Below are 16,214 nucleotides of genomic sequence, written 5' to 3'. Positions count from 1 at the left end.
GGTGTGGGTCTGGGGAAGAAGCCTGAGGAAGAAAGAGCATCCCAGGTCAATGGAAAATTTTATTGACAAGGAAGAAATGCAGCAGGTTGAGCAGTAAGAGAGGAATGTGGCATGTGCATACATTGGAGCAGGAGAGAGCTGTGATGTTGTGGAAGGAACTAGCAAGTTACCAGGGTGGCCCATCCAAACTGGTGCATGAAATGGGGCCTGCTGCAAGCGGGCCAGCCTTGGATGGTGGCTCCACGAGCTCCTCCTGACCACATCCCTCCCCATCAGGTTCCGAAGAAGTGGGAAAAACACTTGTGCTGTTCTTTCGATACCAGAGCAGAGGCTTGAAAACTACAGCACTGTGCAAAAAATAGATACAGTGTCTAAATGAAATTAAACTGCCATTGCTAAGGATACTGTTTCATAACAGCCATCTGGTAAGTCAGCTTTCAGGAAGAGGGACAGAAGCCTGTATATGATACAGGCTTCCATAACTGCGGGTGTGGATGGGATTAGATACCATTTACTTGGTACCTACTCAAAATCGGGCACCACGCAAGGGACCTTATGCTCTTGATGTACATCCCACTGACACCTCACCCCAACTTTGTGAATTCGACACGGTTGTTACCCTCACTTTACCGACAAGGAGACTGAGGTTCAGAGACATTGGGTAACTTGCCTAAGGTCACACGTCTTGTGAGTCATGGAATTAGAGCCCAACCCAGGGTGTCAACTTTACCTGGCAGCCACTAATTCAGAATAAGAACGTGAGACTTTTATATAATCATTTACATTCCTCAAAATGCTTTCAGAATGGTCTTATTTCATTGGTTTTGTAAGGTAGATAAGGCAAGTATCTTAACCATTTTACAGCTGAAAAAATTGGAATCAAGAGAAAGTGCAGCTTGTCAGAGATTCAGTTAGGCAGTGATAGAACCAGGAACAGAACCTAACTCCCCGGTAGAACCTATGTCCCAGGTAGAGCCAGGAAAAGAACCCAGCTCCCAGGTAGAACTAGGAACAGGATCCAGTTTCCAGGTAGAACCAGGACCCACCATCTCTCACCTTCCTCCACCCCCAACCTTAGGCTTCTTGTGATAAACAACTCAATCTCTCATCTTTATGTCACCTCTCCAGTACTGTTTTTAGCTCTGTTCTAAGGAAAGGTGAAATCTATGGTTTATGTGGAAATGTATGTCCAAACTAAAATATGTGGGAACCCCCCCCCCAATTATAGAATCTGATTCTCCATTTTTCTATAAAGGACATACTGAAAAATTTTAAAAGCGAATGACTAAAATGCTATTTCTATATGTGTATTTTTAAAGCATTATACTCATTTGCTTTTTAAATGAAAAATTAGGTAACAAAGCTATTCAATAAGTGTATATAAGTTTCTAACCCTCTCTTTATTAGGTTCAGCTGAGAGAGTGGGCAGAGGGTGGAGAGAAGAAAGGTGGTAAAGGAGGGCAGGGGAGGGGAAAGGGGATCAGCTTTTATCAAGGGCCCCACCACACTTGGGCATGGCAAGACACAACCTCAGAACCTTTCACAGAGTAATCCTGTTGCCTTCTGGTCTTTTAGGCAAGTGCCACTAAGGAAGTTAAGTCACAGTGAAGCATGGTACCTGCTGGTGTTCCTTCACTCATAGCCTGACATTTGAGTGTTTCCTCTGTAGCCATCGCTGCACAAGGCATAATGTTTACCAAACCTTCCCAGCTTGTCACCTTCCTGTTTACATCAAGACCAGAGCTGGTTCGAGCCACAAATCTTATCGGTACAGACCTGCGTGATATGATCTCTGATCACTAACAGAGTTCAAAGAATTAGTTTGTCACTCTGCCCTAGAATTTAGAATACCACTATTCTAGACAGATGTGGAACTCACGGTAGAGGGAAGTTCATGTGATGGGAGTTAACAATAGCAGGAGTCTCCAGGCCCAGGCATGTGTGGCCATGCAGTGCTCACATGGAAAAAGGACTCTGCCTTCTGGTATTTTTTGGCTGCCCCACTGTTTTAGTCTGCCAAAGCTGTCAGCATGGAACACACCAGAAATGGATTGGCTTTTAATAAAAGGGGGTTTAGTTTCATTAAAAATGTCTAGTTCTTCAGAGGAAAGGCAGCTAACTTTCATCTGAGGTTCTCTCTTACATGGGAAGGCACAGGGCGATCTCTGCTGGCCTCCTCTCCAGGCCTCTGGGTTCCAACAATTTTCCCCATGGTGATTCCGTTCTGCATCTCCAAATGTCTGGCCTGAGCTGCTTGGGCTGTGCTTTGTTGAGCTCTCTCTTTTAAGCCTCCAGCTAATTAAACTAAGGATCATTCCTTGCTGAAGACACTCCCCTTTGCGGACTGCAGATGTAATGAGCAACAGATGAGTTTCACATGCTAATGATTCAAGTCCACAGCAACAGAACTAGGCACCATCACCTGGCCAAGTTGACACCTGAACCTAACTAGCACACCCACCATGAGCCAGTGCCCTCGGGCCTGGCAGAGCCACCTCCACCCAGCAGAGCCATAGCCAGGCTGCATTTTAGAGCTGCTCATCTGCAGTGGGCAAGCACTTGAGCTTCTCCTGCACATAAGCAAAACCATCTGTTTTGCATGAACTAGACCTGTCCTTATATGTGTATATGTCCATTTAATGGTGCCGTGGGGTAATTTGGGAATATTTTTGAAGGTGTGCCATCTTTAAAAGTTCTGATACATCTGAGCTTTGGGGGCACATTGCCTTTTTTCTGAATATTAGCTCTTTGTCATATGACGCCTAGGCAAGGCCCTGGATTTAATGCCTATATTAGCCAATTAATCATCATCTTTCTAGTCTGGAGAGTCTATCTACGGCTATTCTATGGTCTGTGTTTCCTATGAACAATGTCAGCTTGGTTGCCTAATTCCAAATTGTCTCTTCATTGTCAACAATGAATTGCATTAGCAGAGAAAGACCCAGTACACACAAATATGTGCACATGTACACACACACACATGCAGGCACAAACACAGAATTTATGCTTATATATTCCTATCAAGAAAGCCAAAGGGCTTGATTTGCTTATGGAGCTGAAACTGTACTTAGGGTTTTTTGCAAAGTTTCTGCATGTTTTCAAAGGGCTCTAAAGAATGGCTAGGAGCTTCATGTATCCTCTGTTGGAAAGTACTATTTGTAGGGGTAACGTTAATCTGAACAAAATTATGGCATAATGGGTCAGCATTGCTGATAAGACCTAAGTAGCAAGGGAAAGCCTTTACGCTGCTCACAGCTGCCCAGTAAGAAGGGTGTGGAGGGTTTCTGCAGGCAGAAGAGGGGGGCTGAGCCCCAATAGGTCAGTGGTAAAGCCAGGACCCACAGCCGGCTCTCCTGTGCCTGTGACTAGCCAGGAATAAACCTTGATCCAGCCAAGAATGCAATTTGTTATTGGACACTTCATTGTGAACAAAGAGGTTGAACAGAGGAAGAAATCTCTGAGGCAGCTGAGTGGCTGAGTGGTTGAATTCTGTAATTGAAGCTTGGACCTTAGGTGTTTGCCAGATAGATAGATAGGCTTGGTCTATCTATGGGGAAAGAAAACAAGGAGTGAGAAATGTTGATTAGTTTAGCTGCAGATAACGATCCGCTGCAGCTGGCATGGAGAACAATGGGATAAGCTATTTTCTACATTACCCTTTCATGGAATGTAATTTTAGCTGTTTCAGATGAGAGGAGTATTTTTGGGGTGACGTGCAGGACGTTGCAGTCATATTATTATACCTGTTTGATTTAGCCTAGAGATAAATTAATTCATCATTCTGAACCCTTATTTTAAAATGTTAATTGATCCTTGTCTATGTTACAAAACTATTGACAGCTTGTAACCCCCCCAAAAATACTAATTTATGCAAAATGCCATTCTCATCCCAAACTTAATGTTTCCATCTCTAAAAGGTTGTACAATAGAAAGCACAGAACTCAACCCCTTTCTTCCTAGATGGGGTGAAGACAGGAATCAGTACCGCATATTGGATGGTACAAGCCTCCTGCATATCTGTGGTCTTGAAGTGGGAAACAGGGAGCAGGATGGGGTCAGCGGGATCTCACAGGTTTCACACCAGCTCTGTGATACCCTCACTCCCATTTAATAGATCAGGAAACTGAGATACAGAGAGTTTATGTGGCTTGTCCAAGCACACAGCCAGTAGCTTTGTTGGTAGGGAGGGAGGGAAAGCATCAAAAGAAGAGGAAGGGCCAAAAAGTGGTATGAAGTGATTTGTAGGGAGGGGAGGAAATAGAACAAAAGAAGATACAGAGTCAGGCTCACCCAAGTGGGTCAGCTGGTGGTCATCTGGGCTGCTCCTCTTCCCACATTCTGCCCAATCAGCAAAAGAAAAGGGTCCCAAATTCCCAGAATCATTTCCCATCCTGGTACTAACCAGACCCAGTCCTGATTGGCTTCTAAGATCCCACCGGATCTGTCTTTAGGAGGGGATGGTCATAGGTTTACTGGGGCCCAGGGCCATAGTCCCCAGACCCCTCTGTATCCCTTCACTGCAGCCTGGTCCACTGCCATCCCTCCACCCCTGTCCTCTCTCCCCTCACCCAGCACCAGGCTAGCAGAGTTGAGCCCTTCTGAGCTATAGTCCACCTGGTTTTCCAGTCCCATCCCTCGTTCAGCCTGGCCCTGCCTGCCATCCTCAGAACCCACCCCACCCACTCAGGCATCCTCTGACACATACAGCTTTTCCTGGCTAATCTTTCCCCAGGCATTAATACAGGAACATTGGCATAGAGACCAGGTTTTTCCCACTGAACTCAGAAAAAAATGCCTACCCTCTTGTGCAGATCCCTGGTAGATCCCATTCGTTCATTCATTCTTCACTCATTCATTCAACACTGCTGTGTTGTATGTCGCTGTGCACCCGCCTCTGAGCAGCCGAGTGGGCACAGGACAGCCTTCACCTCTGCCTGCCCAGTTGAGACGGAGGGCAGAGGGTGGGGCAGCAGACGCACACCAAAGAAAGTGTAAATTTCCAAAAAGATAACCGTAAATTGTGAAAAATGTAAGAAAGGAGGAGCCACGACTGGGAAGAATAGCACTGGGGAATCTCCTTGCGGTGGAGTGCTCAGGAAAGCCTTCCTTGAGGCGAGGGTGCTCAATGCAATTGGATGCCAAGGGAGGTTTACCTTCGGGTAGATGGTCCCCCATGCATGTAGCCCCGAGGTGGAAGCTCAATCTCAAGTTCAAGACCTGACGCATCAGCTTCCCTGCATCTTGCTTGCCTTCAGAAGGGGGCACGAGATGCCTGTGGAGAGGGGCCCAGGAGCCAGGTCGTGCGGGCCTTTAAGGCTTGATAAAGTGATGTGGGTCTTGTTTTAAAAGCAAGGGGAAAGCATTGAAGTGTTTTAAGTAGGGAGTGTTGTGATTCAGTTTATGTTATTTTAAAACTTCCTCTTGTGAATTATTGAGGGGGTGGTCAATGCAAAGGCCCCTTAAAAGAGAGGCTGTTTTGGTGGTCCAGGCCAGAGCTGGTGGCTTTCTCAGCTCAAGGGCTGAAGTGGGTGGTTTGTGACATAATCTGGAGTTGGCAGGACGTGCCAGTGGAGCAGATGTGGGGGTGGGGGAGTAAAAGGAGTCCATGGTGGTTCAAGTTTCAGGCTGAAGTAGTTGGAGTTATTTATTGAAATGCGGGAGACTGGAGTGAGAGGGGAGCACAGACTGGGGGATGATGGGAAATCAGGGGTTTCATTCTGGATGCATTTAGTTTAAGATAAGGCAGCCCATTCCACGTCCTCGTACAATTAGGAATGATAAATGGATGAGGCTGCACTGGTGCCCAGGTTCAGGCTTCCTCCAGGGGCAGAGGGCATCAGTACCTCAGCTCACCTGTAGCCCATTCGTGTGCCCCAACTCACCTGTAGGGAACCGAGTGCACTGTGGCAGAGGAGGAGGGAAAGCAAAGGAACCGGCCCTTGCCCTCTACTCACTTCAGCCAAGTCCCTGTCATGACTTACTTGGATATTAGAAACAGCCTCCTGATCTGCCTCCCCGCCACCAGCTCCTCTGCCCACACCTTTGTCTATGCTCTGCCTGTGGCCAGAGCAAACCTTCTAAGGCCTGACCTTGATCATGTGCTTATGATTCTTCATTGGCCCCTCCCTGTCTCAGGAGAAAGCAGCAGTGTCGGGGTCCCCCTTGCTCCCCTGGTGCCTCCAGCCTCTCTCTCTCTCTCACTTTCTCTTGCCTACCCAGTAGCAGGCAGCTAAAGGTGCTCTCTCTGACCACAGGGCCTTTGCAACTCTTTCCCGCGTCCCCCACTGTGGTCGGTTGCTTTGCAACCATCGATTGCCCTTTAAAGGACATTCCCTTAAAGTCCTTTAAAGTCCATTTCAGGAAGCCTCCCCAGATACTCTCTCTCCCCAAGATCTGGATTAGGGGTTCCTCTTGTTCAGCCCTTCCGGGAGCCCTGTCCTCACTGGGTCCTGTCGTCTGCCTCTCTCATCGCACTGTGAACCCTGGGGATTCATTGTAGATTCCCCAGCTGCCTTTGCATTACAGTCTGCGTCCCACCCACTCACCGCACCCTACTCCAAAGTAAACATGTACTTTTCTAATTGCTGCCAAAGACCAGGGACCCCGATTTCCTTGCTTGGGGGGAAGGGGGTTGGGACAAAGGAAATCCCTTTGGAGGAAATTTGCATTATTAACCTGAGATAAATGTTCGCCCTTGGGTTCATGGACCTGCTGTGGTGTGTTATTTTTTAGGGTGTGGGAAATCCTGGGGAGGCTGTGAGAACGTGGGGGAGTAGCTGAGGGGAGCCTTGATGAAGCGATCAGTGTGTCATTGTGGGGAGGTGGGCAGGGAGGGGAGGGGATTGTATGAATTTATTGCCAGGCAGGGCACCATCAACACACAGAACTGTGCCCCCCACCCAGCCTCGATACAAGATAAACGTAGGCTCCCACCGTCTCTATTTCTTCTACGTCCTCCCCCCAACCCAAGCCCAGCCCCTGCCCCAATTCCATGCCGCTTTTGTTTGTTTTGTTTTTGAGTGTAGGTTCTTCTTTTCCCTTCAGAGTTATTTCTGACGATGCATTTTAACTCTATTTTACCCATCTTGAAATATGTGCAGCACCGAGGTGGAGGGAAGGCATGTGTGTTTTGGCTTTGCTGCACACCCTTTTACTTGGTCCTCTTTCACAGGGGTTTGTAGAGCCATGAAATGGTTTTAAACATGAGAAATCATGTGATTTAAAGACAGTAGGAAGTGGTAGGGAGATGACGCACTCAGCTTCGCTATATATATACTTACTTTTTGTAAGTATATAAAGCATGTAACCACATTCTTTGTTGTCCAAATGGGATACTTGTGAGCGTGAAAGAGGCACCATTTGTAGTGTGGCAGACAATAGGTGAGCTAGGGCAGGCCCTGGGCACGGGTCAGTGTCACCCTGCTGGATGCCACTTAGAGTCAGATGGACTCGGGCTGCGTCCTTTGCACTTGAGAACTCCTGTTTCCTCACCTGCAGAATGGGATAACGCAGCACACAGGTGTGAGAAGTACATGAGATGACATCTGGGGAAGCTCCCTATGGACTAACCCAGTGTAAGGGATTTGGATCTTTGTTGGGGACACATGTTGTGAAATACCCATATTGTTAAATCGTCCATAGGGCTCAAGTCTCCTGTGTAACACTTCCTTGCTCCTTTCCTTCCTTCCTTCCTCCTTCCTTCCCACCCTCCTCCCCTCCTTCCTTCCCGGTCATTGAACTGTGCCAACGTTCTTCAAATACTGGGAATCACAACAACTAAAAGAGGCCATAGAGGATGTTTGTAAATCAAAAGTAAACAGATAAAAAGGCAGCCGGCTCCTTTCCAGTTTCTTCCTTAGGCGGCTGGCCAGGCTAAGGTTTGCTGTGTGAATTCATTTGGAAATGGCCTGGGAGGCAAAATTACTTAATAAACATAAATTTAGGAAGAGAAAATTTTCACTTTGCTTCCTCAGCATGATGAGGCAATTGCAATGCTGGGTTTTCTCCTCTTTGAGCACTGTCCCTGAATTAGGTATGGTTTCACCCACTGGAAGCTTCCACGCTTTGCTAAGACTAAGTCATGTTCATTAAAGACAGGTGTGGAGCATCTGGCTGTTCCTGTGGAAATGAGGCCCGCTTAGACCTGCCCTTCTGAATGTCACACCAGGCAAGGCTTCCTCCACTGGACCATTTTGGCACCAGCTGGTGCCAGGATGGCTTGGTGCCTTTCCAGAAAAATTATGGGTAAAATCGACTCTGATGCCACTTCAGTTTCTTCTGTAAATTGAGAACAATGAAATGTATGCCTTCTGAAGTCCCTCAGCCAGGACCATCAGTGAATTTCTCTTGATAATATTGCAGGGTATTAGTTAGTGTTCTCTAGAGCAAAAGAATCAACAGGAAATATCTGTAAATATAAAATTTATAAAAGTGTATCACGTAACCGTGGGAACGTAGAGTCCAAAATCCATAGGGCACGCTGCGAAGCTGAGGACTCTGATGGAGGGTCTGGATGAACTCCACAGGAGAGGCTCCCTGGCTGAAGCAGGAAGAGAGCCTGTCTCTTCTGAATCCTCCTTAAAAGGCTTCCAGCGATTAGATTAAGCAGCACTCATTGCAGGAGACACTCCTCTTGACTGATTACAAATGGAATCAGCTGTGGATGTGGCCGACGCGCTCATGATTTAATTCTATGAAATGTCCTCATAGCAACAGACAGGCCAGCACTTGCCCAACCGGACAAACAAGTACCACCACCTGGACGAGTTGACACATGAACCTGACCATGACATGCAGTAAAAATTGCCAGTTTTTTAGATTCTCCCCATAGGACCAGGTTGAATGCTGAGTACATTAGGTGTTACCTCATTTGTTCCGCTCTGCACAGCCACCTTGTGGAGTAGGCTTTACTGTCCCCATTTTACAAATGGGAAAACCAGAGCTAAGATCGTACAGTTAGATAGGAGTAGATTCAGGGTTTCATCGGCCCACATCTGTCCAAACCCTGGCCTTTCTGTGTACACACTGTCGGTCTTACTTTTGCTGATAATTTTTTTTTCCTGGAGATAGTACAAATCAATAGTAGAGGAAAATTGTGGGAAAGGGTGATTAGAATTCTTGAGCACAAGCAGCTTTTAGGTATCTTGAGAAATAACTTTAGAAATAACTCGATGGAAGCAATTGAACCACAGCTTGTCTCCTACAAATCTCTATATGCTGTTATCCTAATTACTACTTGCCGTGGAAAACCATACCTCTTTAAACATATAGATGAATAGACAGATAGATAGAAGATACAATAGATAAAAAATCCAAGGGGCTTGTCTCTGAATTCATCACAAATTGTGAGGTTTTTATTGCATTAGTGAAATTACCTACACAAGCCCGGTCAGCGTTATTCACTAATAAATTAAAAATTCCTATCTTACCTGGCTTCAATATTTCTGGCCCCAAGTGGTGAAAGCATTTGTATTTACAGAGTAACCCTTAATTTACACAAAAATGAGAGCCAGAAAACTAGAGGCAACCCTCCATGTTCAGAGGTGAATGGTCCCTGCGTCTCCTCCCCTCCTCTCATCTGGTCCGTTCTCATTGGGTGAATATTTACTTCATTTGCCAGATGTGTAGGAAATTGAATTCTGAGTGCATCCAGAGAAAGAAGGCCACCAAAGGTCTCCCTGAAGTGGTCATGCACGGTGTTGATGTGACCGCCCAACGGGGACCCAGTGGGTGCCGCGTGGAGATGTCTCCCGCCCATGCTGGGACACAGAGGAGGGACGTCACTCTTCTGTCTGGGGAAGCAGTGGGAGGTCAGGGACGGCTTCTGGGGGCTGGAACGTTTGAGTGCCTTCCTGAAGGATGGAGGGTAGGGGTGTCCTCTCAGGCAGAGGGTGGGCTTGGGTAAAGGCCAGGGGTGGGAAATGCAGGCCCTTGTTGAACTGGGGCACTGCAGAGGTTGGAGGAAGAAAAGCACATTCTGTCTTTGGGTTTTAGGTCCGACCCGGCAGATGCCTCCCAGCGCCAGTGCCATAGACTTCTTCCAGCTCTTCGTCCCAGACAATGTCCTCAAGAACATGGCGGTGCAGACAAACATGTACGCCAAGAAGTACCAGGAGCGGTTCGGGAGCGACGGGGCCTGGGTGGAGGTGACCCTGACGGAGATGAAGGCGTTCCTGGGCTACGTGATCTCCACGAGCATCTCCCACTGTGAGTCGGTCCTCAGCATCTGGAGCAGCGGTTTCTACAGCAACGGGAGCATTGCCCTGGTCATGGGCCAGGCCCGCTTCGAGAAGATCCTCAAGTACTTCCACGTGGTGGCCTTCCGTTCCAGCCAGACCACGCACGGCCTCTACAAGGTCCAGCCCTTCCTGGACTCCCTGCAGCACGCCTTCGACGCTGCCTTCAGGCCTTCCCAAACCCAGGTGAGACCCTCCTTCTCTCCGGGGGCAAGCAGAGGCGTAGGGGAAGGAACACCCAGACGTTCCCTCGGGCTCCCTTTGCCTCGCCTGGGCTGGCAACAGTAGGGTGGGAGAGAAGCGGGAATGAAGACTTGGGGGCTTCCTTCCTTCCTGCTTTTTTCCCCCAAAGTCACCTCTAGGTTATCGCTATCCTTTTTCCATTCCATTAACCCATAGACTCCAAATTAGATTAGAAGAGAATCACAGCATAAACAACTCCAAACCACAGACAAGTCAAATTTACAGATTGGGCTCAGAGATGCAATTTCCCTCCTTTCTTCTCCCCAATCCTCCTTTCACTTAATTACAGGTTCTTTCCAAATTATGTTTTGCTCAGGCTAATATTAATTTTGTCATATTCTCTGAGCGTGTACTCACCTGTTGGTGATGAAAAGCGGTTTCAAGGCCTTCTCAGGGACAAAGGGAAATGAGCCTGAAATTGAAATCATTCTTCACATAACCAAGAGTTACCGACGAGATGTGGATCTACCCGGCCACAAGTAGTACAGCCTGTGAGCTTTTGGACAAGACTTTGATAGAGCCCAACACCTAACTGTTACTGGCTCGCTCACATCTTCCATAACTTCCTTAACCTGCTGCAGAAGTCCCTGTTTGCTCTCAGCTCTTGAGACTCTGCTTTTACCTGGTGCACTCTTGTGGCAATTGCATTTGGCTGTGGTGAGACAGAGTATCAGAATAATCCTCGAAATTGTTCTAGTGGTCCAGCAACCTGGGGAAAGTGGCTCATTTCTATAGATTTCTGTAACCCAAATTTTTAATCAGGAACATCTTGACCTAGGTGAGCTGCCCAGCTCCACTGACTTGTTCTATGTGGATGGAAAAATTAAGTTCACTTTTATTTATACATTTAAAGGCCCATCAGTCTACCCACACTTCCTTGTGCTTTCAAGGACTTTCTTGACAAACTTCGAATTCTTTTTGATGTTCTCTTCTAGATCCTCTCCTTGACTCCCTGTATCTTACTTCCTCCTCACAGCTGAGACTCACAGGGTTTTTGTGGGGGAAGATATTGTCCAATTTCAGGTCCGTGGAAGCCTTAGAACTGTCTTTGAACTGTTCTCCCCACTGTGCTGTGAGCATGCTGGGCTCTTGGTGGTTTCCAGCTGTGTGTGATTTTCTTTCTGATCCCTGGAATGCTTTTCCCTCTTCTTCACAAGCATATCCAATCACCAGGGCCCAGTATAAGACCTGCATTTCCAGTTGATGGCCTGTTTCCTGAATTTCCTCCCTACTCTATACTGCTTACAGAGTATTCTGTACCATCTGCCAATTGTTTCACTTCCCTTCCTTGCAAGAGGTGAAGTCCTTTTGGAACGGAAGTCCTGTTTAAATACCCTGTGCCCCATGGTCTTATTACAGGGCTGGGCACATTATATTCGTTCCGTGTTTGAAAATTAATCAAATCAGAAGATTGTTGGTTGGATGCAAGGGGCAAAAATAAATTCCAACATTCATGACCATCCTGGGGATCAGATATTTGGAGAGTTGCTGGGGAAAGCTGTGGACTGACTATTCCTAAGTATCTATCAGGAATCAGGTAGCCAAAAAATATATCGGGTAGATGGACATACTAGCGATCAATGAGAGGGAGGGGGAAAGGGTATGGTATGTATGAAGTTTTTCTTTTTATTTCTTTTTCTGAATTGATGCAAATGTTCTAAGAAATGATCCGGGTGATGAATATACAAGTATGTCATGATATCGTGAGTTATTGATTATATACAAAGAATGGAATGATCATATGATAAGAATGTTTGTTTTTGTATGTTGTTATATTTTTTAAAAATTGAAAAAAAGAAAGAAAAAAAAGAATCAAGTAGCTAGCTATCTGGATGACTGATATGCAACAACATGAAGTTAAGGATCCTTCCTGCTCCAGGCCCAGGCAAGCCCTTCCTCATCCGTGGACTGGATATCATCCCATTTGCTGAGGGCCTCCTCTACGCCAGGCCCAGTGCCGCCTGAGTGTGCTAGTGCTGTCCTAGCTGATCACCTGTGGCCTCTATCATGGTGAAACATAAAATGGATCCCACGCCTGCTACACTGAATAGGAGTAGGGGCTGGCTCTTGGCACACTGCAGTGCCCACTAGAAAATTCTGGAATTGGGGGCTCGCCCTTTCCAAGCCCTGGGGTACCATGAAGGAAGGACTCAGAGCCTCCAAGTGACCTGGGCAGGAAGTGCTCAGACTCCAGGTCTTTGGGAGGGGGTGATGCCCAAGAAACAACTGTTTGCCCTCTTTACCTCCACGGCCCTGATGGGCAGAGATGGGGGACACCCCTGGAGACCCTAGAGGTGATGATTAGTTTTGCTACTTTTGTCTTTCCTTTGTTTCCAGTCAAGGAGATTGAAAGAAGAGGAGGGCTTAGCTGAGGCCCATTTAGTGCAGGGCTTCCTAGTCATGTTTTCTGATTTTTTTTCCCCCTTAAATTTTTCCTTTCACTTATTTCTTTACTTTTCACATGTTATTTTCACCCCTATTGTATTTGTAAAGTTATGTTCACTCCTTTTTGCTCCTGTTTTCTACTCAGTGCCCCTCTGGTTAGGCCAGGATCCCAGCAGGGAACAGATGGTCTGTTCTAAGAGGGCAGTCGAAGTGAACTGGATGCAAAGCCTATTGACAGAGGTGTGGTCAGGGTGAAGGGAGGCCACGGGGCTGGTGAAGCAGCCAGGCATTAGCTGCGCTCGCCCCTAGCCCGGGTGCCGGAGGGTGCCAAGGAGCGGTGAAGGCTGTAGCCTGAGAAGGGGGCTGGGAACAGAAGCGGAGGCCAGATGGCAACCAGACAGGAAGGGAGCCTGGGAACTCAGTCCCCCTGACCTCTCTCCCCTCTTGCTCTCCATCTCTTGCTCATGACTCCCACGTGTCCAAACAAACCAGAAGCCAAGGTTGAGGGAGCTGGATGATGCCCTTTATAAGAGGTTGGTGTCAGGCCACCCGAGCAGGCTAGGTAAGGATGGAAAGAAGAGGGAAGGCGAATAACTAGTACATGCCAATAGCTGAGAAAAATAAGGAAACAGAAAAGTAAAAGAACCTACCTGATGCCCCTCTGGCCTCTGGACCAGTATTCCAGTTAACTGAAGATCAGGTGGAATTTGCTTCTCTTCCCTTTTCCTCCTGTCTCTTAGCCTCATTGAGCCAGCTCTGTGTGTCTGTTGGAGGGAAACAAGATAAACCAAAGGAGATCAAATAAGACCTTTACATATCTTCTTATTAGCTATAGAGTAAGATTGGGTTTTCAATATGACTAAAAATCATATTATGATTTTTCATATTACCTGCAGATTTTTGCAAGCCATCCTTGTCCCTTATTTGCCCAGATATGTAGCTTGACCCTGTTTTCTGTGGAAATCCTGTCCTTTCTGAATGGGAAAGGACCTAGACTTTCCCTTGGGGGAGTAAACGGAGTGTTCTCTTCTTGGCTTTCCAGCAAGGGCCACGTCATGTTCAGCTCCTCCTTTTAGGCTCTTCTCAATGACTTGTCTGTGCCTTAGAGAAGAAAAAGTGTTCGTGTGATGATCCTTGACCGGAGAAACCAGAACCTGTAAAGATTTCTTGGTTTTCCAGCTTATCCCCTCTGTGGAAATCGCCTTTTGTTCTTTGGAATATTTAATTCGAGGTGAAAAAAGGGATCACGCATTGAGTTTGTTGTGAGTTGCAATCTACCTCCCTAACCCAGAGCCCCTGCAGATGGTCTCCGCGTCTACCTTTTGAGAACAACTGGAAGGATTCTCTTTTCATCCCCTTCCATCAACACCCTCAGCACACACACAGCACACTCATCTCGTAAACCCACATACCCACATCCTTTTCCTCCCTACAATCTCTGGAGCCTTTTTATTTCGGTAAATGTGATCCTTTGAAATGTCTTCAGAATATTTGCGGAATTTTGAGAGGGTTCCCAGAATCTAATAGTAACCAAGCTACGTGTGTGTGTGCATGTGCACATATGTCTGTGTATACAAATAGGGAAACACTACATTTTCTCAAAACTGGAAACGGAGCAATTAGGGAAATAGTTTAAAGGAAGGATTATGCAAGAAAATAAAAAGGGACATTGCCTTTACTCTACCACAACTGCATACCACACCCCAAAATGATCTCCTCATACCCAGAAGGGGACTGAAGAAATACAGCTGTGTAATAGAGAAATGTTAAGTAGTCTGCAGCCTGGAAGAGAAGAAAGTAACTTTTCTGACATACATAGTTTTGGAGCTCTTGAAAGCACACTGCTCTATGCCATGCTTAGTAATTACTCATTCATTATTCATTTAATGTTTATAGAAAAAAAAATCCGAGGGTCAGAAATTCTTGCTGGCCCTTTTGTTTTGATGAGATACATAGTTAAATATAAATTTATAACTGATTATATGTTAAATGCAAGCAGAACATAGGTACATTCTCTTTGTGAAGATGACAGCAAGAGAGGGTAATTTTGTTTAATACGGTCTCAGAGAAGGAAGAGTAGGATGCATTCCTTTAGCAGGAATAATTGGACAGGGTACAGGCAGGCAGCAAAAGGGCTTCTTGATGCAGTGTTTTCTTTCTCCATCTGCTTCATTCCCCATCCACTGTAGGTGGGACTTGTCCATTTTGCTAGAGTGGCTCCAAATGGGGCTTTGAATGTTTTATGAGCTACAAAGAGCCAGCGACTGTGTGAAGGCAGGCATGAGGGGCCAGGGAAGCACCATGGCCAGGCCAGCCTCTCCAGCCCTCCCCTTCCCCAAGGAAAGACAGGGGACACCTAGTTTAATGTCACTGTGCATGTAAAAAAAACAAAACAAAACAAAAACAAGACTACCCTGTACAATTAAGACTGAAAAATACAATGCTGTTATTTTTTTAATGGAAGTCCAGCTGGAATTGATAGAAGAATGGGAGAATAGTGTCCAAATCAAAAGTGGCAAGTATTATCCTCTGTTATGCCCTTGACAGCCCACATTTTGGGGATTTGCTACACAGAGTGGTCTGGGAATCAGCAGCATCCACATCACCCGGGTGATCTCAGGCCTTACCACAGACCCAGTGTATCAGAATCTACATTTTAACAAGACCCCTGGGTGATCAGTTTGTTCATGAAAGTTCGAAAAGCACCTATCTATGGCAGGAGTCGGCAGATTTTTTTTCTGTAAATGGCCAGATAGTAAATATCTTAGGTTTTGTGGGCTTTAGGGCCTCCGTGGCAACATGCCACAGTAGCATGAACCCAGCCATAGATAACAGGCGAACGAATGAGCATGGCTGTGTTTCAGGAAAACTTTATTTACAAAAACAGACAGCAGGTTGGTTTTGGCTGCCGTTTACGGACTTCCAATCTGGAGCTTCACATGTAGCGTGTTCTGGGAATCATACTATTTTCCTATGTTCTTTTTTTTTTTTAAGTTTTTTTTTTTCTTATTTTTTTACATGGGCAGGCGCCAGGAAACGAACCCGGGTCCTCTAGCATGGCAGGCGAGAACTCTGCCTGCTGAGCTATCATGGCCTGCCCATGTTCTTCATTTTAATTACCTACAGACATACAAACTAATTCATAATTAAGTTTGTACTGGGGAGGGAAGTTCCTCAAATTTACCCAAAAGACTCCTAAAGCTTTAGTTTGAAGAATTCCATTGGATCCAATTTTTGTTTTGCTATTTCTTTTCATTTTTTTCATGTATTCTCATTGAAAAAGTCATAAAACCATGTTAACCAAGAAGTTGAAATCAACAAAGTAAGTTTAAAATCTTGAACATTGCCTTG

General features: G+C 46.2%; 1 protein-coding gene across 2 annotated transcripts in view; it reads left to right on the top strand.

Moving 5' to 3' along the window:
- The window catches only part of PGBD5 (piggyBac transposable element derived 5), a 104,740-nt gene that overhangs the window by 50,236 nt on the left and 38,290 nt on the right, over positions 1–16,214 (top strand). For both annotated transcript variants that reach the window (XM_077149417.1, XM_077149418.1), the window contains exon 2: positions 9,994–10,421. In XM_077149417.1, the coding sequence (XP_077005532.1) occupies positions 9,994–10,421 (428 nt within the window). The remainder of the gene's footprint in view (positions 1–9,993; positions 10,422–16,214) is intronic.

Source organism: Tamandua tetradactyla, chromosome 2 (assembly GCF_023851605.1).
Source record: "Tamandua tetradactyla isolate mTamTet1 chromosome 2, mTamTet1.pri, whole genome shotgun sequence".
Lineage (NCBI taxonomy): Eukaryota > Metazoa > Chordata > Mammalia > Pilosa > Myrmecophagidae > Tamandua > Tamandua tetradactyla.
Note: the sequence above shows the minus strand (reverse complement) of the source record. Positions and strands in the feature narration are given on the sequence as shown.